This window comes from Macrosteles quadrilineatus, unplaced genomic scaffold (genome assembly GCF_028750875.1).
Source record: "Macrosteles quadrilineatus isolate MER2022 unplaced genomic scaffold, UCM_ALF_1.0 Scaffold_5__1_contigs__length_97177068, whole genome shotgun sequence".
In the NCBI taxonomy this organism is placed as follows: Eukaryota; Metazoa; Arthropoda; class Insecta; order Hemiptera; family Cicadellidae; genus Macrosteles; species Macrosteles quadrilineatus.
The window spans coordinates 56,873,029-56,900,339 of NW_026542598.1; the positions used below are offsets into that span (position 1 = coordinate 56,873,029).

At 34.0% G+C, this 27,311-nt stretch overlaps 4 protein-coding genes across 4 annotated transcripts in view; 1 reads left to right on the forward strand and 3 right to left on the reverse strand.

Annotated features, from left to right (window-relative positions):
- Positions 1–684, reverse strand: part of LOC128993800 (catalase) — a 46,851-nt gene extending 46,167 nt beyond the window's left edge. Inside the window, exon 1 of the mRNA XM_054417815.1 lies at positions 452–684. Within this exon, the coding sequence (XP_054273790.1) occupies positions 452–505 (54 nt within the window). The 5' untranslated portion in view covers positions 506–684. The remainder of the gene's footprint in view (positions 1–451) is intronic.
- A 588-nt stretch (positions 685–1,272) lies between these two features.
- LOC128993803 (acyl-coenzyme A thioesterase 13-like) lies at positions 1,273–4,183 on the forward strand. The gene is made up of 3 exons (XM_054417820.1): positions 1,273–1,577; positions 2,572–2,756; positions 3,934–4,183. The coding sequence occupies exons 1-3, from the start codon at positions 1,497–1,499 to the stop codon at positions 4,121–4,123; spliced, it is 456 nt and encodes a 151-aa protein (XP_054273795.1). The 5' UTR covers positions 1,273–1,496; the 3' UTR covers positions 4,124–4,183.
- A 1,978-nt stretch (positions 4,184–6,161) lies between these two features.
- LOC128993802 (lysosomal acid phosphatase-like) lies at positions 6,162–7,684 on the reverse strand. Its single transcript, XM_054417819.1, has one exon. It carries the CDS (start codon positions 7,637–7,639, stop codon positions 6,455–6,457), a length of 1,185 nt encoding a protein of 394 aa, XP_054273794.1. The 5' UTR covers positions 7,640–7,684; the 3' UTR covers positions 6,162–6,454.
- Positions 7,685–10,398: 2,714 nt separating this feature from the next.
- LOC128995623 (catalase-like) lies at positions 10,399–20,599 on the reverse strand. Its single transcript, XM_054420640.1, has 11 exons — positions 20,543–20,599; positions 19,919–19,969; positions 19,289–19,460; positions 18,616–18,760; positions 16,080–16,230; positions 15,668–15,847; positions 15,006–15,197; positions 14,489–14,641; positions 13,780–14,015; positions 12,694–12,826; positions 10,399–10,461 (listed from the first exon to the last, which is right to left on the reverse strand). The coding sequence occupies exons 1-11, from the start codon at positions 20,597–20,599 to the stop codon at positions 10,399–10,401; spliced, it is 1,533 nt and encodes a 510-aa protein (XP_054276615.1).
- Between the last annotated feature and the right edge of the window lie 6,712 nt (positions 20,600–27,311).

Consider the following 27,311-nt stretch of genomic DNA (forward strand, 5'->3'; position numbering starts at 1 on the left):
GCTTCTAATTTTATTTATATTTTCTAACTATAAATATAAATTTAATCATTGATTATCCGTGTCAACTCAACACTCTTGTAAAATGACGTTTGCCGTGCATGTAATAAATAAATAAAACATAGGCATGCAATTTTAATTTATGTGTTTATTTTTGTAATTAACTAGACACAGTCTGAGTCTATTCGCTCGGCGAGAGGGTCAATGACGAAGGTATTAAACAATATTTTATGAATGCATTATAACGATATTAAAGAATTTTTAATGTCATTCATGCAGTGTAGGACTAATCATGTTTTTTGTTATTTTTATGGAGATTAACGAAATCTATTGTAACGCGTTATTTAATAATTATTAACTTAATAAATATTTGATATATAAAACCTAACCTTTACACTGATAAGGCTATGCATTTTAAACACTTTAATTAAAAAACGTAGCTTTAAAAAAGTACCTTCTGTTTCCTTCCGAAGTCTTCAAGCTGATTTTCTGCTGCTCCTCGAGACATTTTCAAATTTAAGTTGACGAAACGCTACTAAAGAACTTTTATAACCACAAAGTTCACTCAAACAAAAACAATACTATTCAATGTAAACAAAACGGCACTCGCGCACTGAACTATATCGTATGAATGACGTTTGCGATAGGAGGATAGGAGCAGACAGACTGAGCAGACGGCAGTTTGTTTTGTGTGGAGTCAGTTTAGTAGACGCGTGGATTTGTTAGTATTACTCCTCGCAGTGTTGCCGTTCGGGGAAAATTAAATCCCTCGAAGCGCCCAGAAAATCCCTCAGAAGTATCATTGACTTTGGATAAGCATTTGCTAACACATCTAATTTATTAGAGTTCACAGATTATTACTATTATCATTTCGAGATGGGGACTCCCACCTAGGTGCGTATTTACCCAAATATGAGTGGATGAGGGTAGAATGCTGTGTTGTGAGATGATATGAGTAGCCATAGATTAAACATACTCGTATGTTTAATCTATGGTGTAGCTTTGTTTACTGTCTAAAATCATCAGCTGTTTCATCTATCAGTCAGGATCGTTATTAGTGTGCAAGCAAATGGAAGTGAACCTAAGAAGTTTCTTCGGAGAGGAGGGAAAATGATATTTAACGCGAAGAGCTCCATAGGAAAATTATGAGAAATTTAGTTCTAATGAGTTGACGTGGGGTAAAAACTGTTTTTTTTTTTATCTGATCCAGCTGTGATCTCAGTCTACTACTATCGGTTTTTCGGCCTATCGGGGTTGGGTCGGGGTCGGGTCGGTCGGGTGACCTTGACACTGACTGACAGTGACCAGCACAGCAGTGAGGACAGTGTCGTCTGGTATTGTTGTGACAACATAGATGACGGTTAAATTATTGATAACACGATTTGAACACTGTAAAACAACACTCCCCCTAAATCACATGGTCAATTTGGCGTGCAAATCGTGTGACCCCTGAGTAGTATTTTATTATTATCTTAAACCCTGCTTCTACCTAACCTAAAATGGCAGTTAGCCAAACAGCCAAAGCTTTGTGGGCTAGGTTCATGACAGATACAAAATCATTTGGAAGAGTGTTGGACAAAGTAAGTTACCTATAGCCAATTAATTTATAAGAACGTAAAAAACTGAAAAAATAGTCACAAGATACTGCTAATAAATACTTTTTACGTTTATTCTTTAACTCTGCTGTGTCCTCACTTCTTATAAGTTAAGTAAACATAAAACCCAAAGGGAAACTCCAAAGATACATAATCAAATACAATAAGCTAAGCTAAAAGCCAATCTTATCTGAAAACCCCTATGAAAAAATTGACTTCCATTCTCAATGGCATTCACTCTTGGCCAAAAACCCAACTATTATAGGTGCCGGTACTGAGTTCTCTCAAGCTGATAATTACCAGGATTTGTTATCACATTTGTAGTCAAGTCATTATAATTGAGCCTATGTCAGACAGCTAGTGAAATGATATCGCTTGATGTTAAAAGTTAATTTCATTGCCATATGTATAACTTAACTTGTATAATAATTTTGTTGATTCATCATTAATTCCTTTGGTAGGATTTGAAAGTGACTGTGCAAAAGAAAATTCAAATATTAACTACCCATAAGTTATAGGGTTATCACCTGGTATGTATTTGGATTTTCTTTTGCACAGTCAGAGTCAAGGAAGATCTACAAATCTGACCAAAGAAATTTATGATGAATCAATTAAACTTGCTTACTTTCTAATGCTCACTACCAAATTTCACATTCTTGTTCATAACAAGATTTATCTCGACAATGCAATTTTCAGCTAAAAATGGTGGTGAGTCGGGGCCTCAGTTGGTAGCGTCACGGACTTCGGGCCCAAGGCAGCAATGTCGTGGGTTCGGATCCTGGTTACTGCCGCAAACATTTCATCAGTACAATTTACCTTCCTACTGTACCGGCTCACCCCTTACTTTGCTGGATACTCCACACACAGATCTGTAGTCTATGTGGACAGGCAAATGCAAGGTTAAAAGAGGCCGCCAACCTCTTTAAAAAATAAATAAATAAGGTAAATTGTCAAACTGAATGCTATTTGTTTAATTTAGGTTAGGATTGTATCAGCTAATGACGGGCGGTGTACAGCCGAACTGACAGTTGCTGAAGAACATTCCAACTCCCATGGAACATTACACGGAGGTCTGTCTGCAACAATAGTCGACATCGTTTCAACTCTTGCCCTCGTCACACATAAGAGACAGGCATTTGGGGTGTCGACTGATCTCCATGTTTCGTAAGTAATTAATTACTTTTTATTAACCCTCCGAGTGTCACGTGTTTTGGCCTTAATGTCAGCCTATTTTTTGCTCATTTGCAAGATTTTATTAAAACTGATCTGAGAAGCTTAAAAACAATGTTAATTATACTGTTCTATATACCATTTTGTTTGGAAAATCTTGGGCTTCAATATTATATATAAAACATAAGGAAGATTTTTTTTAAAAAAATTTTTTAGGTAAAAAAAAATGTATAATTTCGAAAATTTAAAAAAAAATAAGTTTGCGCTCAATGAAATTGTATAAATTATAGGCCTATAAATATTTGAAAATAGCCACTTTGTTCTAAATTTTATGAGGATTACAAATATATAATAATATAAGGAAGTAGATTTGCAAATAAATAAGTTATGGGCAAAAAACAGATTTCAGTACATAGCGTTTAGCTAAGAATGCATAGCCCAACCATAGCTAGGAATCTGGCTGATAATTTACATCAATATCACTACCTATTTCTTCAGGATCATCAACCAGCACTTCAAAACCACTTAAATCTTCTTATAATGCACCACGTATATCACTACTTTTGATTTTTAACACTAAAACAATGATAAATGTAATAAAACACATCAGTCATCGGTCCGAGGGTAACCTAGCTGTTTACAAATACACGCACGTCAGCTCAGTCAGCTGTCTGCTACAATATTTTCGGAACTAAAATGAATAGTGCTTAGAGACAGACCTAGGAGAATGCTTAGAATATTACGGAAAGAACGATACCTAACTCAATCCAGTACAGTCCGATTCAGTTAGTCATAGAGCCTTCGCCGTAAACAGTGTTCGCGAGTCGCTGTAGCGACGCACGACACTATACAAAGTGCGTTACGCGTCGCTGCAGCGACGCATGACACTCGGAGGGTTAAAATTAAATCATTTGACTGTGCAAAAATTGTTTTGACAGTAAATCATTGACATTTTATCATTTAATGAAAATAAAATCAAGGAATACAAGGAGTTGTTTAAATCCATTGTATAGTTCTTAAATTCATGAAGTCATACATTTTAATGGAAATTTAATCAGCCTAAACATATTATCCAGAATCCATTTGCTGTGTTATGGTTTATGGTAGGCATATAGAGTTCTTTTTCTTAAATTAATCTTTGATTACATTCTTTAATATGGATGTATTTCAGATATTTAAAAGCTGCAGAAATCGGTGAAGATGTGGTCATTGAAGCCAACACAATACGTGCAGGACGGACACTCGCTTATCTGGAAGTTTACATTAAGAAAAAATCAGATGGTTCTGTGGTAGCCAAAGGATCTCATACAAAGTTTATCGGGAATGAAAGCGGTAACTTGTTTGAAAACCTGTCAAGCTAGCCCATATAGTTCATTTCAATTATTTATGTTGTGTTTTAAAAAAATACTTAAATTCTCTAACATGAGAATTCTTTACTCCCCATGCTCTTTGGTTTAAGATTGTAAAGTTATACAATATTATACAGTAGAACTTTTATTAACCCTCACTTTCAGGATCAGGAGCGAATAGTTTAAACGACCAGATAAAGTGATCATCAGATGAGTAGAGGGAAATAGCCAATAATGTTTAAGTTACATAGAAAAATATTAACACATATGCAAGTATGACAAACTTAATGTTCTGAATGTGATAAGATTTACATTGGACAAACAATTAAGCAGAAAGTTATAAGAAAAGATTCGAAGGAGATTTACAAGCCCTAAGATCAGGAAATAGAACCACAATCAAGTCCAACTTGATCAAGTTGGATGTTTTTGATACTTATTTACTTAATGTATTTACTTATTACTAAACGTGTATTGTATTTTTGTTATTTTATTTGAAGTGAGCGACATGACTATAGCATAATTGTCAAAACTAGTTGTCGTTAAATAAAAATGCATTCAATAAGGTTACTGTGTTAAAACGTCAGTTGTTGTAGAAACAGATTTATTAATTAATAATGTGTTCAATGAATTTGAATGTATGGTGTTTTTGGCCTATGGGGACATCAAAACTAAAACGTAAATCGGTTCTGGGTTTAGGTCTTACCATGAGACCTACGGTAATTGCTTAATTCCCTATATTGCATGCTATGAGCTGTGATGGCACCTGTGGTACCGTGAGCCGCCTGGTAGTAGAGTGCGGTGCGCGGTTTGAAAGTCGCAAACCATATTTAGTACTAATGAAGGTTGTTATTATTTTTAAGAAGGCACAAACTTGACCAAGAGACCGTTTTTGTTTAAGATTATAAATTGTTATCAGTTCGCTTTATTTCTGTTATCCGCATTTGAAGGAACCTCCAAACAGGTTTTGCCTTGGAGGCCCTAGATTTTCTCCAGTAAAGTTATATTGATCTTAGGCTATTTGTTTAAATTACAATAGTGTAACACCAATACCCCCGCCGCAGCAAACCTGCAGACTAAGCGAATTTCCATTTGCCTGATTTGATTTTCAATTAATCTATTCAAATAACATTAGGTTTAATGAGTACCTAGGTTTGCTGCCTACAGGGTAATAAAGTGTGTTTTTCAGTAAAATATTAACAGCTTAGTATAAAATAAATCGATTGGCCAAGTTTGATCAAAATATATGCATAAACAAGCAAACTACAAAAGTTTACTTATTTACTTATGGGAATTTTTAATTTATAATTTTCTCCGTAACCAATAACCATACAAAAACACTTCAATATACTGAATTATTTTTTTTTAAGCTCTTCAAAATGGTCAAGAAGAAATTTGGGAAATTTTATGTTTTGAGGGTCAAAAATGAGAAAAACCAATTTTTACCCCATAAATCCCCCCATAAAACCCCGTTCCCATGGTCCGACCATGCTGGCTCGCGAACTCGTTCGAATAAACTTAGGTTTACACGTTTGTACCAAATTTCATCGAAATCGGATCATTTTTGCTCGAGTTATCGTGCTGACGGACACATATATTTATATATATGAATTTGAACGGATGGTGTTTTTGGCTTCTAGGAACATCAAAATGAAAAAGTAAATCGGTCCCGGGACTAAGTCTTACCATGAGACCTACGGTAATAGCTTATTCCCTATAGGGAAATTCGCTAAAGCCAAGTAGGCCTAGTGTATTTTTTATAATTTTTAGTTATGTTTTATACATATTCAGTATGGCATTGTAAAGTGATGGACTTTTTTTTTAAATGGAACTATATATATTGTTGTTGATGTAAAACACTGTCAATGACTATTATAAATATTGTTATATTTTTTGGAGGAAAAAAAATATTCTTACTCTTATTCTATATGGAAAATAAGCTAAAACATATTAATATACCTATTGGTATGCTATTGTGTATTATGGTAATCAAACCCATAAGAAAAATATAATGGGAAATTTGCGCAAAGTATGTATGCTGCAATCAAGAAACTTTTCCGTTAATGCATTAACATTCCTTTTATTGTGTAGCAAAAAGTATCACAACAACTTTTAGTATCACAACACAAAAACTATTTCTAAAAATTCATGACTTACCAGTATTGCTGGTTTTTAATGATGCAGGAAAACAAAAAGTCCAGGATGAAAATAAAATGTTTATATTCTTGGAATATTAACAGATTCAAGTGATCAAAAATTACAGTGTTATAACTGCAAAAGCTGGTACTATAGATTGAATTAATACTTGAGGCCAAAAGTATTTTCGGCCTAACATTCAATCAAACATTAGTCTGTGCTATAACACTCATCGTGTACGGAGGTGAAGTTACGGAACTTTGCAGTGACATTCAACAACATTGGGAACGAGCAGGACGTGTTTGGACACCCTGTGGTGTTCACTGCTACAGGCTGGAGATCAGGTGACAGTCCGTCTATGTACAACACTTGGACGTAGTAGTTGGCTGACGAGTCTTGATGCAACTCCCAAATCATCGCAGATCCTGGGTTGATCAGTCCATTGATGTCATCCCAAGGAATCCCCAGTATAGCTTGTAGAGCCACAATAGTCATATCATGAGCTGAGTAGTAGTACATCTTGTAGTCCGGAGTCAATGTGCTGTTTATCTTTTCCTCCATCAAGCCGATCATTTGGATTATCAATTCGCCTGAGACGATTCTTGTGATGGTATCAGTGCCGGCTGACATCGCAATGAACAATTGTCCAATTATGTAGCTCAATGGTTCTGGATACACTGGTTTTGTCCACTCAGGTAAAACAAAACCTTCTATTTTATCTGTTGAGAGCGAGTCCCAAACATTGTAAAGGTAGTGAGGCGCAGATGCGTTGCCTCCACTGTACTCATTTAGGTAATCTGAAACGTTTTTGACAATGTCCATATTTGTCTCGTAAACTTTCGAAGATGTTTTTGTAATCTCACTTACGTAACGTGGACAAGGATAATGACCTATCTGAGACCCATCAGGGGAGTCGGTATAAATCGGGATTGGCTGCCAAGCAATGTCTTTGTTCCAAATTTGATTTCCTAATGGAGGATACAGTCCTGCAAGAAAAGCTTCTCCACTCACTAAAGTTCGTTCAAGCGCTGTACTTGTCGCATAAAAATCATTGCTAGAATAAGTGTTGTTAATAAATCCTTTGTAGAGTGATCGGACTTTCTGCCCCAAATTGTACATTTCGAGTTTACCTTCTTTTGTAATCTCTCCTAATTCACAGCCCCAGTCTATATCCGGATACGGTTCCTTAGGAAAGGAGAAAAGTGGTCTGCGATTCCCATGGCGGGTAATGACTACTACAAACCTAAGGGAAGGCACAGCTCTGGCTCCTGATGACGGTGTGTTGTCCGGCACATTTGTGTTCAGCGAGTTATAAACAGCGTAAGCAATTATACCACACAGAACCAACAATGTAAACACATAAACACCACAACGTTGAGCACTGCATGAGACCATGTTTTATTTTGACTTCCTGAGTCTTGTTTGACAAAGTTTGATAACTCTGTTTTATGACAGGCAGATATGATTATCTACAAATGAGAAGTGTCGAGTCAGAGTCATTCATACCCTTCCCAACAAATTCAAGCACTCCAAACTGTCACTAATCAGAATCAAACATGTAACTACTCTTGTTAAAAATACTATTGTAGTTACTTACTGATTATTACTGATTACAGGTATTGACTATTCTATGAAAGTATTGCAAATGAATTTTGATGTAGTTCATGCCAACAGAAAACAAATTTTTCGCATAGTTTGTCCAAAAACCACTGTTGGAAACAGTTTAATATTGGTTTTGTCTGACTTATATTTTTGACAGATATGCAGAATATTAATGAACATCTTTTACTTAACCCAATATTTATTTATTCATTCATACAGTAAACACCATTTTTACAATCAATAAATATATGAGTGGCAAGTTTCAAGATAAATATATGGATATCAGAAAAAAAAAACACTTTTCAGCTGTTGGAGTACAAGCATTCAATTCCCATTCAATAGTTATAATATACAGTACTAGGTAACGGGAAGTGGGAGAATTAGTGATGAGTGAGTGAGTCAGTGAGGGCTTTGCCTTTTGTATAGATTTTTGTAAACAATTTGAAAAATCTCTAGGCTACCTAAATGTCAATATAAATCCATAAGTAGTTATAAACTAAGTTTCTGATTGTGTTGAATTATGGTGATGTGAAATACAATTTTTATTACTCAATTTAATAAAACTAACCACTAAGTGGTAACAATTTTTATCATGCATTATCTTACTAATATTATAAATGTGAAGGTTTGTTTGTTTGTTTGAAGTTCCATCACGCATTAACTACTGGACGGATTGGGCTAAAATTTGGCATGATGATAGCTCACATTCCCAATTAACATATAGGCATATTCTTATCTCAAAAATCCTTTCAGGCTCCGCCCCAGTGGCTCAGTAGTTCCCCATGTTAATCTTATGAGTATTCATAATTAAAGGGAAATAAAGAATTTAGTCAGCTGTTTCAACTAAAAAAGTTGTTTTCTATGATATGAAAAAGCATTAAAAAGTTGTATGATTTACCATCAGGGTGCAGGACTATAATTTTTTTGCATTTATGAAAACAGCTAATTTAAACTAAGCAGCAACAAAAAACTGTGATACGCAATGAGAACTGTCAAAGTATGGTTGTTTACAGTTATCTTTATTATTTTAGTTTTATGAATAATATTTGTGATATTTTGCGAATTTTTAATAATTTTTTTCTCTATAGTTTAAGTGAAGTGGTAGAACATTAGATGTGTAATACTAGTATAACGTAAATTTAAAGAAGCAAATTTTATCAAACTGTGTCCTCCCTTATTGCAAACGCGAAGCTTGAGCATAACTGCAATAAGCATTTTATACTTATAATCCGACCCCGTACGAAGGACGGGAACTCTGCTAGTTTTATTATATTCATGTTTTAGTAAAAATTAGTGGTCGCCTTACTGTGCAAACTTTTCTATTTCCACCCCACACTGTAAATAAAACATGTGATTGGAATTTCTTCCAATTATTTTGATTTTCTGTTTATATTCCATTGTTATTTCTCACCAGCATGGCAACCCATAAGGCCCATATCAATGTTATTTTTAATTTAAATTTATTTTTTGTGCTTTTTTTAACCTTTTTTAATGTATAAGAGGATTCTGCACATCTACAGGCAAATATATTCCTAACAGTATACGTAGATTTTCCCTGTGATGTATAATACGCACATAGTGGTGTCCCCATCTTAAATAATTGATAATAATAATTGATAATGAGCTGAGAAAAAAGGTTTTAAAGAAGCATGCTTGCCTACTAATATATAGATGATAAATTTTCATATTATATAACAGCACCTAATATTTAAAACATCTCATTAAATGGTCTCTTAGCTGGATTATTTGGATATCTACATCTTAGACATGATTCAATATTTTAAGAGAATTGAATTTAAATATTAGTTATTATTTAATAGTTTGGGACCAATTTTATGAAGTTATCTTATCTGCTTTTACAACCTGCTTATCAAGGGAAACCGATCAATTGATTTTGCCTTGCTCTAAAATTACTCCTCTTGCTGAATCTGTTCTCCATTCGCCCACTAAAATAAATAAATATAAATATATATATATATATATATATATATATAAATATATAAAATAGTCAATCAATCAATCACTAGTGTTTATTTACCACTTATCTTTATCATTTAGATAATCTATTTTTACTGTTTGACAATGTTATGAAGGTAAATATAAACAGAAATAGGCATGAGCTAATTTGTATGGGTTTTTAGCACAGTGTGTGTTTATTTCACAGTAAACATGACCTTAAACATCTTGTATTTAAGTTTATATAACCTATTTGCGTTTACTTATACAGTAATGTTTAAAAAAAACTTTGATAGGAAAAAATAATACTTTGAAAATAACTGATTGAGTTCCCTTATTTTTTAGTCTGAATTTTCATGTTGTGGTGAAAAGTGAAAAGTGTCATTCATAACTTTAATTGAAAGTTATTTTCTGTACTTTCTCCAATTTCCTCCATCCTCAGCTTCACCTGTGCGAAATTTACTCTCTCATGCATGCTTTGCCTCGCACATGAAATTTAGTGTTCTATGTTCTTGTCAGCTTTGCCTCATAGACATGAAACTTGAGTGTATGTATAAGAACAAAAACTCACAGATTTACGATTAATCTAAATTTATTTAATGTTTCTCATCAACTAGATGTATGAGAATGTAGATGGATGGCAGTTGAGATTCGTTGTGCTAAATCATCACCCACAATCTTCAAATGTGCAAGCACTCTGTCCTATAATGATAGTTTTTGTTATACTTCTCAAAATTTAATATACAGCTTATGTACTAATGAAATCACTTACAGTTTTTACTTGGGGTCATAGAACCAGCAGACTCAAAAAAAGCTCAAGAGATCTATCTCTAGATAAATTCCCGAAATCTCAAAATTATTTTTAAGAAAAATAAAAAAATAAAAATTTGTATACTAATGGTACTTAATGTTTTATTGCTTTTTCAGTCAATCACAAAATTGTTAGGAAATGGAACTAGAGCAACTGTACATGATAATTCATGGTAGGTTTCAGTTCCATTACCTCAAGTTCATTTCATTAATGTAGTCGCACAGCTTACTAATGTATTTAACAGGATTTACAAGTTAGCCAATATAATAATTTTGTATTCCAGCGAACTTCCCATATAGGGAATAAGTTATTATCGTAGGTCTCATGATGGGACCTAGACCCGGGACCGATTTACTTTTTTGTTTTAAGGTCCCCAGAGGCCAAAAACACCCTAAATTCAAATTCATATGTGTCTGTTAGTGTGACAACTCGAGCAAAAATGATCCACTTTTGATGAAATTTGATGCAAACATGTAAACCTACGTTCATTCGAACAAAATCACGAACTAGCATAGGATTGGGGGTTTATGTAAGGTTTTATAGGGTAAAAATTAGTTTGTCCTATTTTTAACCCTAAAAACATAACATTTCACAATTTATTTTCAAACCATTTTGTAGAGCTTAAAAAAAGAAATAATTTTGTAAATTGAAGGGTTGTAGTTTGCCTAACTAAGGGTTACGAAGATAGTAATTTTAAAAAATTGTAAATTTAAAATCCTAATGTTTTTCTTTTAGAGGATAAATATACTGTTGTACTGTAGTTTGCTTGTTTATGGATATATTTTAATCAAATTTGGCAGTTTTTTTATTTTATATTAAGCTTTCAACATTTCAATGAAAAAAAACACTTCAATACCATCAACCAGCAACCAAGTATTTATTAAAATTAATTTTTTTTTTAATAAGAAATAAATCTGACAATTTTTAGGGAATATTTTAGTAAAAATCCTGCCAGGTAAATGGAAATCTGCTTAGTCTGCAGGTTTGCTGCGGCGGGAATATTTTTAATTATTGTAGTCATCACAGTAAAAATAAGAGAGAAAAATGAATTTTACTCTTTAGCCGGGTGGTTCATTCAACTATGTTTTTTAGCGAATTTCCCATATAGGGAATATTTAGCAAATTTCCCATATAGGGAATATTTAGCGAATTTCCCATATAGGGAATATTTAGCGAATTTCCCATATAGGGAATATTTAGCAAATTTCCCATATAGGGAATATTTAGCAAATTTCCCATATAGGGAATATTTAGCAAATTTCCCATATAGGGAATAAGCTATTACCGTAGTACTCATGGTAAGACCTGGACCCGAGACCGATCTAATTTTTCATTTTGAGGTCCCTAGAGGCCAAAAACACCATCCGTTCAAATTCATATATATATATATATATATTTATATATATATATATGTGTCCGTTAGCGCGATAACTCGAGCAAAAATGATCCGATTTTGATGAAATTTGGTAAAAACGTGTAAACCTACGTTTATTCGAACGAGTTCGCGATCCAGCATATTCAGACCATGGGAACGGGAGATTATGGGGGGTTTTATGGGGTAAAAATGGGTTTTTCCCATTTTTGAACCAAAAAACAAAAAATTTTGTGATTTCTTTCTAAAACGTTTTGTAGAGCTTAAAAAAAAAGAAATAATTTAGTATATTGAAGCGCTGTTGTATGCCTAACGGTCACGGAGAAAATTCAAAAATAGTGTAATTAAAAATTCCCATGTTATTCTTAAGGAGAAAATGAAAATTGTTGTAGTTTACTTGTTTATGGGTATATATTGATAAAATTTGGCAAATTTATTTATTTCATCCTATACTATTGATGTATGGTCAAAAAACACTTTTTACCTTCCCCGTAGCAGCAAACCTAAGCACTTGTTAAATCTAATGTTATTTAAATAGGGAATAATATGTCTTATTTATGGAAATATTTTAGTAAAAATGTAATCAGACAAGTTGAAATTTGCTTAGTCTGCAGGTTTGCTGCGGCGGGGGTATTTTTTATTGCTGCAGCTGGTCCATAGCAAGAGATTTCTACTTCAGTATCCAAAAGTCAATGGTAAAACAATTACCTGGATAACTTTATTGGCATTTCTTAGATGAATTGACATATTCTCTACCAAACGTACTCGCTGTTCCTCATTGAGAAAGTTATTCCAAAACAATGTCACTTGTCCATAGTTGTCATGGTCATCAGCATTGTATCTTGGAAAAATAATAAGAAATTGAATTTTAAACTGGTTTTTACTATGCTAAATAAGAAATGCAATAAGGTTGTGTTGTAATTATTTTACAAATAGATGTTGCATTTATTCATGATCCCTCCATAACTCAAAACCATAGATTGATTTTTCATATAAATTGTATAATATATTTCTTTATTGCATCTTCATTCGGCTAAGACAATTTTATTGGTTAAAAAATGTGTCAAATAATATACAGTAGTTTCAAAAAGTTGTACAAGTTGATGATTGGGCCTAGGCCTTCTTAAATTTATTGTCGATGACTACACTGAAGTCCCGCTTATCCAACCATCCAGCTAATCAGAAGTAACTTATGGAAAAAGGATTACTGTAAAATTAAATACAAAGCTACGCGTTCTGAAATCAAAGGTGACTGTGAAATCAGGAATTGTACATGCATTTCTTGTGCAACAGGGGGAAATACAGAATGTATGGAAATATGGAGTGGTCAATAGCATATTGCCGAGGGTCCTTTCATAAACGGCAATCCATTGGATTTCTTTTTGAGTCATCATGTAGTACAATGAAGGTGGTCGCAGGAGATGATTAAGGGTTTTTGCTACGATCGCAGTAGAAAACAATGAATGATTCCGCCATTGCGGAAGACAGTTATCTTGATTTCGGGAAATCAGAGAATGAGAGAGCAATATTTTACTTTTCACAGTAGTAAAAATGCATTGTTTTATCTTTTTTATGCAATTTTACAGCATTTTTGGTTAACCACAACCATTTGGCAATCCGAACAGTGTTTGGTCTCAGTTAGCTTGGATTGGCAGGACTGTGTATGTAGTAATATAGTTACTACATAAACCAAGTATTTTCAGATACATCAATATTTTTTAGAAACATGAACTGGTGTCTAATAACAGGCTGATTTTATAAAACAAAAAGCAATAAAATCAGGGGAGTACCAACCTAGCAACATCCCCGTAGATGGTCCACCTGGTGTTCTTAGCTTGAGGACAAACTTTAAGGTGGTTTTGGAAACTATTAGGGTAGTAGTTTGGGGCAGCTCCTGGGTGGTGGTGGCACATCCTGCCATCTCTTTGCGTGTTGGCGACCTTGACTAGGTACGGGGCATTGACCCGAAGTTGCTGATAGTTGACACCGAGGCGATATCTTTGTGCGTCAGGGTAGGCAAATAAACGACCCTAAAAATGTTATCTCAGGGATTATTTTGGACGTTTTCCCTGACATTATTGGGAACGTATTCACGAATTTTTAGGAACTGGAATCTGATCCCCTCAGGTAAGAAAGTACCTAAAACATTTTAATATACAAACTCAGTCAAAACTGTAAAATCACAAAACAAAAACCCACACGTTAAAACAAAACATATGATTAATACAAATGGAGGAACTTGTCTGCACAACACGGGGGTACGTTATGAATAAAGAATTGATTGATTTATCAATATAAACTCAGTTAGCTACATGTGTAATTGTATGTGATACATTTTCACAACTCCCTTAGTTCCTATCTAATGAACTGTTAAATTATTTTTTCTCGTACAGTTTTTTTTCATTAAGTAAATTTTCAAAATTTACTTTTCATAATTTCAAATGAGATAAAATAATAATGAGTAAATTTGCCTATTTGTATACATTTCTATTTTCTACTTTACCTGGAGCATTTTGTCCGGGCTCGGCTCAATGCCAGGAACCAAGTGTGAAGGGCTGAACGCAGATTGTTCTACCTCAGCAAAGTAGTTTGTAGGGTTGATATCAAGCAGAAGCTTTCCAATCTCATAGAATGGGTAATCCGTCTCAGGCCATATCTGTAAGGTTTTGTTTTGTTAACTGCTTGCTTGCTGCTACTAAAACACAATTAGGCCTAGTTTGATTTTGTCATTCTAAATTAATAACGCACCACATGATTGTGGTACTTGACGGAATCCACGTCATCCTAATCAAAAGACTGCACGGAACTTCCAATGAGTTGCAAAGACTGAATCATTACTTTTTTAATTTGACTCGATAACAAACGCACGATGCTCAGGTGACCACAGATAATTGCATCGTGTAGGCTCTCCAACGAGCCTAACACCACCACTCTCAGAGGACCTGTCACTGAGCAGTGCGCTGCAGAAAATATAGATCGTTTTTTTGCCGCACCCGGAACATTCATAGGACTTAACCCACCTTAGTCACGTCAAATGGGTTCCATTCAAATTCAATGGCTTGTTCGAACGTCATAAGCTGGTAATACATAGTCCAGGAGGGAAAGTGTTTGTTGGCAATGGCGTAGTAAAGATCTCTTATTGAATAGTCTGGATCTCTTGCACACAACGCCAGCGCAACTTCAGCATCCAAATTCCTCACTCCTCCGTCGGTCTGTAAGTTCAGGTAACAGTTAAACACTGTTAAATGTTCAGATAACAAGTAGAAGTTGTATTGCTGCTCAACTGGTGCCAATAACATTTGTTACTACCTACCAAATACGCCAGAAAAAAGTTTGTTATTGTTTTCGAAAAATCACTGTCCTAAAAATTGTAAAAAAAATCAGTAAGTACAAACCCTTAACTAGGGCTAGGGCTAGCAAAGACACCTATTTTAATTTGTATTATTTGCCAAATACAGTAAATTTTCAATAAAAAAAAACTGGCAATATAAGATAAAATATCACCACGTTACAATTATTGTTGTTTTATTAGTTCAACCTCCATAACTTTATTCTTCGTATGCTGATGTAACTAGGGCGTAAAGATCATTATTTGTATCTCCAGACATGTCGGCGGCGTTGTACAAATCTAATCTAATCTACTATTGAGACAAAATAATTCTGAAACCAGCTCATGACAAACCCTAAAGTGGAATTTCGTGTAGAATGGTTGGCCGTCCCTCTTGACCACTTTAAACGTGTGAGAGCCGTGCAGGTTCATATGACGGTAGCCGTCCGGAGTGCCTCGGTCAGAGAACAGATACATCATCTGATGCAGCGTCTCCGGACGGTTGGCGACAAAATCCCAGAACATGTTGAAATCCTGAATCAAACATTGCATTCGCTAAAAAATATACATTTTTTGTAACCGTTGAATACATTTTAACTCAAATACTGTACTACTTTTTCAATATTGCGAAAATTATAGTTATTTTTTAATGTTAGAAAATTTATAAACATGTGAGGATGAACAATTGTCATTTGAAAATGCAGATAGATTCCTCAAGAAAGAATTGGAAAGAAATTCAGTGTGTGCTACTGTAATAAGTACTTACATGCAGATGGGTTGCTGGGTGCCGCTTTTGTGAGTGTACAAAACTAGGAAAAAGAATTGGATCTCGAATGAAGAAGACAGGCGAGTTGCTGCCTACGAGATCCCAGTTGCCGTCATCCGTGTAAAACTTGATAGCAACACCTCTGAGGTCTCTAGATAAAATTAAGTGAAAAAGTATTCTTTTGAGAAATAACACTGCATTGTTGTTGTTCAATGGATTATCGCAGACATTTTCTTTCGCAATTATAAAATACCCCCGCTGCAGCAAACCTGCAGACTAAGCAAATTTATATTTACCTGGCTGGATTTCTACTAAAATATTCCCTTAAAATGTTCAGTATTTTTTCCTGTTTAAATAACACCGATTTTTAATGAGTACTTAGGTTTGCTGATTCAGGGAAGGTATTGAGGTGTGTTTTTTTATTGAAATGTTGATAGCTTAGTATGAAATTAAAAAATGTTAAAATATGATTAAAATATATCCATAAACATGCAAACTACAAAAGTGTATTTATTCTCCATAATAATGACATAGGAATTTTAAATTTACAATTTTTTTAATTATCTCCGTAACCGTTAGGCATACAACAACGCTTCAACATACAAAATTATTGATTTTTTAAGCTCTAAAAATGATTTGGAAAGAATTTGTGAAATTTTATTTTTTTTAGCGTCAAAAATGGGAAAACCCAATTTTTACCTCATAACTAGGGCCTACCTGTTCCCATAGTCCGATCATGCTGGTTCACAAACTCGTCCGAATGGTAAGATCTAGACCCGGGACCAATTTACCTTTTCGATTTGAGGCCAAAAAGACCCTCCGTTCAAATTCATTTATATATATATAAATATAAATATATATCAGTTAGCCACATATGATCCGTTACCAGCATGATCAGACCATGGGAACAGGGATTTATGGGGGGTTTTAAGGGGTAAAAATTGGTTTTTCCCATTTTTTATGGATATATTTTATTAAAATTTTGCCATTATATTTATTTTATACTAAGCTATCAACATTTCAATAAAAAAAACACACCTCAATACATTCCCTGTAGCAGCAAACCTAAGTACTCATTAAAATTAGTTATTTAAATAGGAAATAAATCTAAAGGGAATATTTTAGTCGAAATCCAGCCAGGTAAATGGAAATTCTCTTAGTCTGCGGGTTTACTGCGGCGCGGGTATTTAATTAATATTTGTGTTAAAAATAATCTTTAGTTTTGAAATTTTGTCATATATATCCATATATAAATCCCAAAGTACCCATGAACTGAGAAAACTATAAGTCACACCCCCATAAACCATACTTAAAATGTTCGTCTTGACGAGAAACCTTGCACAAAACTATCCATTATTTCATAAATTGCCCTTTAAGGTCGTAATTCCTTTCTAAAGGGAACTTTCCATATACCTAATGCTAATCATACCTCAGCTGTATACTTATTTGTTTTCCTACAGTCACCCGACAAAGTTGGCTTCCTTGTACTGTTTATAGTACAGAAAGCTGCTAATTGCTGCATATTTATACTTTGTCGTACTGGATTCCAACGAAACAACACAAAACAGCGTGGTTCTATTATGCACGTAATCCGTGTACGCTTGGAAATAGGTTGGCAACACTTAAATATAATAATACTATGAGCAGCTGATCTGACTACGATTTAACCTGTCATTTCGTGTTTATAGTTTATGTTCTCTTTTCGGTATTTCTGAACTTTTCTTTTAAACATTTTTAAAATATTCCTACGATCTTAATAAACAAGAAAATACCTTTAAAGCATTTTTTTAGGCGCGGAAACCACTGCAAATTACAAAAATATACGGAACTATTTTCTCAAGTCGCGGAGCACATTGCTTGCCGAGGAAAAAATAGCGGAGTGATACGGACCGGGGACTACTTTCTCTAGGACACCTATTTGTTGCCAGCTGAACCTAAAAACGTGTTGTATAGTGTTTGAAAGACTAATTATTTATATGCTTTACTTTATTATAGTGACGTGTAACACGAGTGCAAAAGGCGTTTGCTGCACTACTTTGCTCACTATTTACAAAAATAACTGTTGTTATTCTTTCAATTTATTACCTTATTAAAATCAGGTGTGATTATTTGTTTGTATTACTGTATTCTGTTTTGTTTATTTCAGCTAAACTTAACGAATGAATAGTTTTATTAATACTTATGAAATCAAATGGAGTGAAGCCCGTGGGTAACAGCTGGTATAATTAATTATGGTTTCGGGATTTGGAATCCGACCCTATCCTCAGGTGAGAAAGTACGAGATTACACAAACCAAGCCAAAGCTGGAAAATCACAAACGAAAAACTTCTTGCACAAAGAACTGCATAGTGGATCCAAAACGAGAAACAAATTCTGAAAGAAAATTAGAGAGTATAAATAGCCATAATGATCCTTAGACGGTCTATATAGAACAGACCAACAGCTTGTTTTTTTTTTTTTTTATTTGTTTATTCTATTTGAACATATTTAAAAATATATTACAACGGTTTGAATTATTTTTACTATAATAATTTACCTGACTGTATCGCAAGAGCCAGATTCCTGTACGAAAGTAGAAAATCTGACAAACACATGAGTCTTTTTACCCACTCCTTGGAACAAAGAAGCCACAGAGAAATTAGAGAAAGAGGCATTGGTAACAATGAAGTGACCGTAAGCTCCTGTAACAAATCAACAACACAGCTGGTTAAATTTACGACACTTAATTTCCTCTTACACTGAGTTTGGTCTACAATGTTAATCAAAATACATTGTTATAATATTGTACAGCTGGATTCAGAGAGGTCACAGTGCTCGCCTGGTAATCATAATCTTGCACCTTTATAAGAGTAGCTTTTTGATGGTTTAAAACTGACTCGATCACCCTTCATTTATTATATACAGTCACAGCTAACAAAAACAACTGGCATTAGTCAGTTTAAAACATCAAAACTCAACTTAACTCTCATCTTTCTATCATATTATCAAGAATTGAAATACCCACAATTTGTTCCTGTCTCAAGTCCCAATGTAATGATCATATACAATACTACAAGTCTGTACATCTGAATCATTAAAATGTATTTTCCAGTAAACAATATAGGTAGCAAGAAAAGTTTTAGAAATAACATAATTATTGCTAGAGCATTTTTTAAATCATAAGATTTTGTTAATGTTTCTTCAGAAACGCCTTCCAAACTATGTATCACCTGCTCCCTTGGCATGAGTGACTCTCTCCGGGATCCTCTCCCTGGTGAAATGTGCAAGTTCATCCAGGAGGACAAAGTCCTGGAGAACCAGAGGTCCCACAGGACCCACAGATAGGGAAGATATCTTGTCATCTACTGGCGCACCATTACTGGTGGTCAGCAGAGGAAGTATCTATAACAAACAATCAAACAATGCCTTTTCAATAAGCCAGTAAAATTAAGAATTCCAGTGGCAATTCTAAATTATACGTGACAGCAGTTAGAAACCCTCCAAAATTATTGTTGGATATGCCAAGAATTGTCTCAGACCTTGGAATAAGATGGGTTGAAATGCACATAAGTGGACTTCAAAACTTCATTCGGTCTTCTGATTTTACAAATAAGATAAAAAGTTTACTTGCAGTATCCAAAGTCAAACTGCTGAAACTTTTGACTATATTTATCTTCTACTTAATGTACCTATATTGCCAGTGGTGATTGGTGAAACCACAGAACATAACCTGAAGAGTAGCTTTAGTTCCGTAGTTAAAATTATGAGTTTGAAATGCACTCTTTCTTATAATATCCCGTTTTTCTATTGATGATATCACTCTGTAAACTTTCTCAAAACTATGAATTGTTCATACTCACATTGTAACATACTGAAGTTGTACCTCTATGTGTTTCTGAAGGGGTCTGAAACTAAAATCTTATCAAACAAATTTGAATAATTGATTTTTTTATAGTTAATGTGTAGTAAAGATAGCTTTCACAAAAAAGGAAGATTATTGATTTATTTGAGTATATAGAAGTTATTAAATGAAAATATGTTTCAAAACATGTATGTATAGTAATTATCATTTTGTCGAGATAGGCCTTGATCTCATCATAAGGCCTCGGGTAGGTACGATAGGAGCAGTGAGCGGCAGTAAGGGGAGGGGGTGGTGGCTACAATACAAGCGGCACATCTATAACGCTCATCAAATTTCCTTGGTTGTAGGAGTCAAAATGGCAAACTGTGCTTACTCGCAAAACGTATTGCAACTATTGTTGCTCTGACAATTGTTCGCCTTTAAAGAAAAACTTAGGTTTTTAGAAAAATACTTAGCCCTTACTTCATCCCATACTTTTCTGGTGGCTGAAGTTTTTTTAAAACCTCAGTGCTGGTCATTCCACAAACATTCCCTGGACTGCAATTCACGTATCGCACGTTTTCTGCTGTTCCTCTGTCATTTTAGGCTGAACTGAAGCATGACTCGCCTGAGCGGCGTTTACGCGAAAATCTGTTTTGACCCGGACCCATGAGCGGTGCTGAGTGGCATCACTTACCATCTCAGACTTATCATGGCCCCCTCAATAAATTTACACGCAATTAAATAAGACCCTATGTCAGAACGGCGCCGCTTATCGTACCTGGGGCCTAAAGGATAATATAAATATTTTTTTGAGAAGAGGCTGTTTTCTTTGCTAATAACAATATTCAGAGTTGAGAGCATCATCTTACATTTTGTTAAAAATATATAATTTATCAATTTTTTTTTAAATGATTATTTTAAAAACTTTTTAAGGAAATCCGTTTATGAGGGGGCGGATCCAGGAATTTAGTTTGGGGAGGGGCACTGCCTAGCCAATGCTCCATATATCTTGATTCGCTGGAGAAAATTTGATTCTCGGGTGTTCAAAACCCCATTTTTCTGCCATTTTAAAAATATAAATCATATGGAAGCTCAATTTCTTCTCTATCTTATCTTACTATCCTACTAATATTATAAATGAGAAAGTTTGGATGTATGGATGTATGGATGTATCGTATGTTTGTGACAAGTGAACGCGAAAAATACTGGTCGGATTGGGCTGAAATTTGGCATGATGATAGCTCACATTCCCGATTAACATATAGGCATATTATTATTTCAAAAATCCTTTCGGGCTCCGCCCCAGTGGCTCTGGAGTTTCCCATGTTAACCTTATGAGAAATGGAATTATTGAATCTTAACAGCTGTTTCAATTAAACAAGTTGGTTCTGTTCTATGATGTTCAATAGCATTAAAGTTACAAGGATTACCAACAGGGTGCAGCACTATTATTTCTTTTACATTTATGACAACAGCTAATTTGCAACCAAAAGGTGAGTGAGCGTAGCGAACGAGCTAACCTGAAGGCAAGTGAGCGCAGCGAACGAGCTCCAACCTAAAGGTGAGTGGCGTAGCGAACGAGCTCCAACCTAAAGGTGAGTGAGCGTAGCGAACAAACTTCAACCAGACGTGATTGAGCCATGCGAACGATATAATCTTGAAAATTAAGAAGTTAAACGGGGCAAAGCCCGCGGGTTACAGCTAGTAATATTATAAATATGAAAGTTTGTGAGTTTGTGTGTATGTTTGTGTGTGTGTGTGTGTGTTGCTCAATCACGCATAAACTACTGGACGGATTGGGCTGAAATTTGGCATGATGATAGCTCACATTCCCGATTAACATTAAAGCATATTCTTATCTCAAAAACCCTTTCGGGCTCCGCCCCAGTGGCTCTTTAGTTCCCCATGTTAATCTTATGATTTTTCATATTTAAAAGTAATTAATGAATCTTAACAGCTGTTTCAATTAAACAAATTGGTTCTGTTCTATGATGTTCAATAGCATAAAAGTTACAAGGATTACCAACAGGGTGCAGCACTATTATTTTTTTTTTAATTTATGACAACAGCTAATTTGCAACCAAAAGGTGAGTGAGCGTACCGGTAGCGAACGAACTTCAACCTGGAGGTTAGGTAGCGAACGAGCTAACCTGAAGGCAAGTGAGCGCAGCGAACGAGCTCTAACCTAAAGGTGAGTGAGCGTAGCGAACGAACTTCAACCAGGACGTGAATGAGCCATGCGAATACTTATGAAGTTAAACAGGGCGAAGCCCGCGGGTACAGCTAGTTTTATCATATTTTGGCAAGATTAAAAACCATAGCCTCAAAGGTACAGTACATAAAACTACCACTACTACCTCAGACAAACAAGAATCCCACACTGGCCTGGCCTTGGCCGGCAAAAATCAACATATATTTTTTACAATTATTGATTGTAGTTTTGTCAATTGTGATCAAGCTATCATAAGGATTTTGTGTACTTTTATGTTGAACTAAAGTTTATACTATTAAATGTCCAAATAATGAAATAGATATTAAAACAACGGCATTATTTTGTTTGGTTTTCAACTAGGTAGTTTAATAGATTTATCAATTTTTATAGACATATAAGAAAGCTCTTGGGGCACTTTGGCACATACCCCCTGTGACCCCCCTGCCCCCCTTAAATCCTATATATCTAAATAAGAAATACTCTCAGGACAATTTATTTGGCTTAAAAAATATAGTTTAAATTTTTTTAGTATTTTAATATTATGGGTTAGATAATATTTCAAAGTAACTTTTGAATCATATTTTTAATCAATCCGTTTTCAGATTTAATATACACCATGTATTACAGCTTTTATTCTGATTCCAATAACTACTTTTCATTTAGCTAAATAATGGGTAGGAAATGATTGATAATCAAAGAAAAAAATTTACAAGAGATCAAAAAGCGCACAAAGGAACTGCATCACCACTAAAAATTTTTATTTACTCTATTTGAGCAAACAGAAGCTTAATTTGAAATGATTAACTGGCACAAATAAAATATTAAATACATTTTACCACAGCCAACAAAATGATAAGTGTCAAAAACAAGTCATTTGAAACCATCATAAGTAACACTATACCAGATTAAAAACAACTTGCACATCCAAAGCTATATAAGCATCATAATTTTCACATGTTCACAGGGTACACCTTCCATTTGAAAAAAAAAAACTCCCTTAAACAATCCTCATAATAATTGTGATGATTGTTCTCAACAATCAAGTGTTAATTAGGATAGTAACTGTTTGCAAAGACAACAAACTGCCAATTATCTTTATTCAGGGGTCTCTGACCTAAAACAAATTTGTCTGGCTTGGAGAAAGCTAGCATATAGGCCTACTAAAAAAATGTTTTTTCATTTGCTAATATATTTTCTCATAAACATTTGTACCATTAAATATGTGGAAAGTGCTCATCTCTGACTTTGTCTGTTATTTTCTCAATAAAAACATTAACCTACAAACATTTTAAGGTTCACTCACAGATAAACACAAATTTGAAGCATAAAACTTTGTTGAGCTATGCTTTTTTTAGGATCAAAATTCTTAATGTTTTGGTGGCTGGGGTTCTTCTATACTAGGAAATCCGCTCTTATTAGATTGCCATATGGAGGTATAGAAATAGAATGTACTAGCTGTGTGAGTGAAAATTTAAAAACGTACGTTTTCATGTCCCTGGCCTTTTACTTCATAGATACTGGATTTGTAGTTTATTATTATGTGTTTTTATATTTTTTGGGATGGGGGCAACATGTTACACACATTTATTTAGTTTTAAATAGGTTCTAGGTATTTTTTTCGTATTTTTAAAGTCTCGAAATTCACGACCATGACGTGTCCCTAGGGTACATTTTCCAACTTTCACACTGTTTTTAGACTAATTATTAATGCCGAAATATATAAAGCCATATTTTTATGTCATCAATGGTTATTAAACTTACAAAAAAGGAGCATATTATAATTTTATTGTCATTGCAAACTGACTACCATGACAAAATAAGTCTGTCCCTCGATTTGGCGTCACGACCATTTGGGAAAAATTTTCAACTTTGGAGCACGACAGTGGCAAGCCTGGAGTCGATGGAGTCAGTTGGTTTTAGAGACTAGTTCGGGGTGTACGTCAGGTTTGTAGTGCCGGTCGTATCGAGTTGAAAGGAGTAATTACAAGATTAATAAAGGAAAGATTGTGTTTTTTGTAATTTTGGTGTGTCCATGACCGTACATAGTCATTCGATGAAGTAGACATGGTGTTAATTTTTGTTTAAAAGATATTTCAATTGCTAGATTAACCTAGAAGTCCACTTTGTATCCTCGAACATGAGGTGCAGGGCTACCGCCAGAACAGAGCCAAATAACACGTAATTTCACGACCAAAGTTTCACGACCATAGCGGGTTTTTTCACGACCAATCCAGCCTTATGGATTATAGTGTGTTTGGTCGTGACAATAACTTTAATATAATTGTAAATTGAACAGTTTAGTTCAATTGAAACACATATTTTTGTTATAACTAACAGTATAATTGAAGGATTGTTTAGAAAGATTTAGATTATTTCAGACAATTCACGACCGTACCGCTTGTCCCTGACCATCACGTTTATGATTTCTATCATACAAATTTCAAAAATTAAAATATCGTCATATTTCAATGTTTTATACACAAAAGAAGCACACCTATATACAAACATAACGATTTTTCGGGTCTCAGGTAAGTTTTTCGGAGTTATACAAACTTAAAAAGATTTTATTGACTTTTTTTCAATTTTTTGAGTTTTTTATTTTTTTCTAGAAAGACCAAATATACCAAAAGCTCAGTGACCTTTTTATTGTATAATGGTCATAAGAGTAAATTAGTTTATAGCAAAACATAGTTATAAAAATAATATTAACTATTTTTAATATTCATTTAAACGTCCGTTATGGTCGTGACAGGATTTTGTGTTTTCCACTAAAGATGCTCTTGTTAAAAAAAACTGCCAAAGATATTGCATTACCATGGACATTTTATGAAACTTCAAATGTTAATGAAATAAAAAAACTAATAAAAGTTTTGAAAAAAGGGGAAAAAATTTTGCAAAGTGCTTTTCCTGAAAACGTACGTTTTTAAATTTTCACTCACGTGCCCGTTCTACGCACGGGGATCTTATCGTAGTCAGTTGAAACCTTCTTATATTAAGAACAGTAGTTAGGAACAGAATGTGACACATTGGAAAAGCGAGTTTAGCATCATCCGTAAACCTCTGTTACAATCACCCACTGCAGTTGTGATTTTTTACTTTACACTTTACACAACCGCCATTGAAGCGCCGTCAATGAGTGGAAACCTTGTTTCTAAGCTATTGGTGACGATCATTAATAAATTTAAGTTTCCGAGCCGTGATGCAAGGTCTTCTTTCTGGTTATCAAAACTCAAGAACAATTTTATACACTAAGAATCTCTGGTTCCTGGCCTGGATGATGCCTAGTTATTTAATTTCATTTACGGTTACACTATATTATTGCACTTGCAATTAATTAAATCCGTTATGTAAGAAAAACGTTTTTAAACTCACTTGAATGAGTTCAAAACGTGATCGAAAATAGTTGTGGTATTTGTAAACAACATTTGTAAACATATCAGTGACAGCTAGAAAAAATAATCTTGATCCGAACATCTGTTCGTTATTTATCCATAGAGGATTATGTGATAAAAATTGGACAAGACTTGACAAAAATTGCACAAAACTGCATTTTTGAACGTCCGTGATTTTATTTACAAAGTAGTGAGACCATATTTTAATGGCTAAAGACACTCTCGCCAATCCAGTGAATACATTAAAATGACTTGGATCTTTATGGGTACTCTCGTTTTCCTGGAGAAGATAGCGTAAAATGCCACCTTGAGTGTTACAGACAGACAGAAAGACAGACAGACAGACAGAAATAGAGATAAGACTCGCTTCTGCTTCTTTAATCTATAAAACGTATAATAACCTAAAAATATATAATTCTGAGCAATGTACAGACAAAACTCTAATTTTATTTATATAGATTTGAAATCAAACCCAAATTAATACTTGACTTGACTTAGCAGGTATCAAATTTCCTAATGCTAACTGGGTTACCATCATACAAATCCAGAAAATGCAGATGATAAAAATAAAGCAATTATATGCAGAACGTGATGAAGTAGGATTTAAAAACACTAAATTATTTAAGAACATAGAATAATTAATAGTGTTAATAATATATTTTGGATACGGTACTGTACATCCAACCTTGGACAAATTAATGAACATTACAAAATGTTTACATTGTATGGTGGCTTACATTTTAAGAAAGAAAAGACTGGCGGAGACAGTAAAATTTTTACTCTTTGTTGCCATAAATTAATGGTTCGTAATAAAAGGGTTTTGCAAATAGTTTAAAGAAATCATCATATTTTTACATAAATAGTACTATAATCTAATACTCTATTAATTTTGCATGTTTTTCAAAAATAACTACCGTACTCTTATTTAGTTTTGTAGAATGAACACTTATTATTTTGCTTTAGTGTTGCATGTTTTAATGTTGTACTTATGACTGACCTGTGCATTTCAAGCTTCCGCGACAAGATCGATTGCATGTAATTGCCTAAGGATTAATAAATGGCTAATGTCTTATCATTCATCAAGGGAGTGTATTTTTAATCTATGGTACTAAGTTATTTGGTTTTATTTAGCATCGCTCCCGAGTGCCGATGGCTGAATTTTTATTTCAGGATTAGTGTTGCCTACAGTATTATTTTGAGGCTTCTGATTGGCTGAGGGAGCAATATTACCGCAACGATACGGTTAATGCCAACGGCTTCAGTGGTATAGTGGATAGAGTGCTGGGCTGATGATGATCCGAAGGACCTGGGTTCGAATCCCACCCGTAGCACTATTTTTTTGTATTGGATTTTTTTCATTATCAACAAGTTTGGTTGGTTTGGTTAGGTTATGACGATTTAATTTTATAATTAAAACATTATAAAATTGAATTTGACCCATTTATAGTTTTATTTTATGAACAGAAATATTTTTTTCAGTTAAACCTTCATTTGATTTTTTATTATCAGCAAGTATGGTTAGTTTGGTTAGGTTATGATAGTTTAATTGTATAATAAAATATTATAAAATAGGATTTGAGGCAATTATAATTTTATTTTATGAACAGAACTATTTTTTCGATTAACAAACCTTCATTAGATTTTTTCATTGTCAGCACGTTTGGTTGGTTTGGTTTGGTTATGACGGTTTAATTTCATAATAAAAAAATATTAAATTGAATTTGAGGCATTTATAATTTTATTCCATGAACAAAAATAATTTTTCAATTGCTAAGCCTTTGTTATAGTCAATCAGAAGCCTCTAA

What these genes read in the sequence shown, in the direction of transcription:
- LOC128993803 (XM_054417820.1), top strand. Translation starts at nt 1,497, where the DNA reads ATGGCAGTTAGCCAAACAGCCAAAGCTTTGTGGGCTAGGTTCATGACA. An exon ending in TTGGAAGAGTGTTGGACAAA is followed by an intron (nt 1,578 to 2,571) that starts GTAAGTTACCTA and finishes TGTTTAATTTAG; the next exon opens with GTTAGGATTGTATCAGCTAA. An exon ending in TCGACTGATCTCCATGTTTC is followed by an intron (nt 2,757 to 3,933) that starts GTAAGTAATTAA and finishes GATGTATTTCAG; the next exon opens with ATATTTAAAAGCTGCAGAAA.
- LOC128993802 (XM_054417819.1), bottom strand. Translation starts at nt 7,639, where the DNA reads ATGGTCTCATGCAGTGCTCAACGTTGTGGTGTTTATGTGTTTACATTG.
- LOC128995623 (XM_054420640.1), bottom strand. Translation starts at nt 20,599, where the DNA reads ATGGTAAGTGATGCCACTCAGCACCGCTCATGGGTCCGGGTCAAAACA. An exon ending in ACACGAAATTCCACTTTAGG is followed by an intron (nt 15,198 to 15,667) that starts GTTTGTCATGAG and finishes CTGAACTTACAG; the next exon opens with ACCGACGGAGGAGTGAGGAA. An exon ending in ATCTACGGGGATGTTGCTAG is followed by an intron (nt 12,827 to 13,779) that starts GTTGGTACTCCC and finishes TATTTTTCCAAG; the next exon opens with ATACAATGCTGATGACCATG.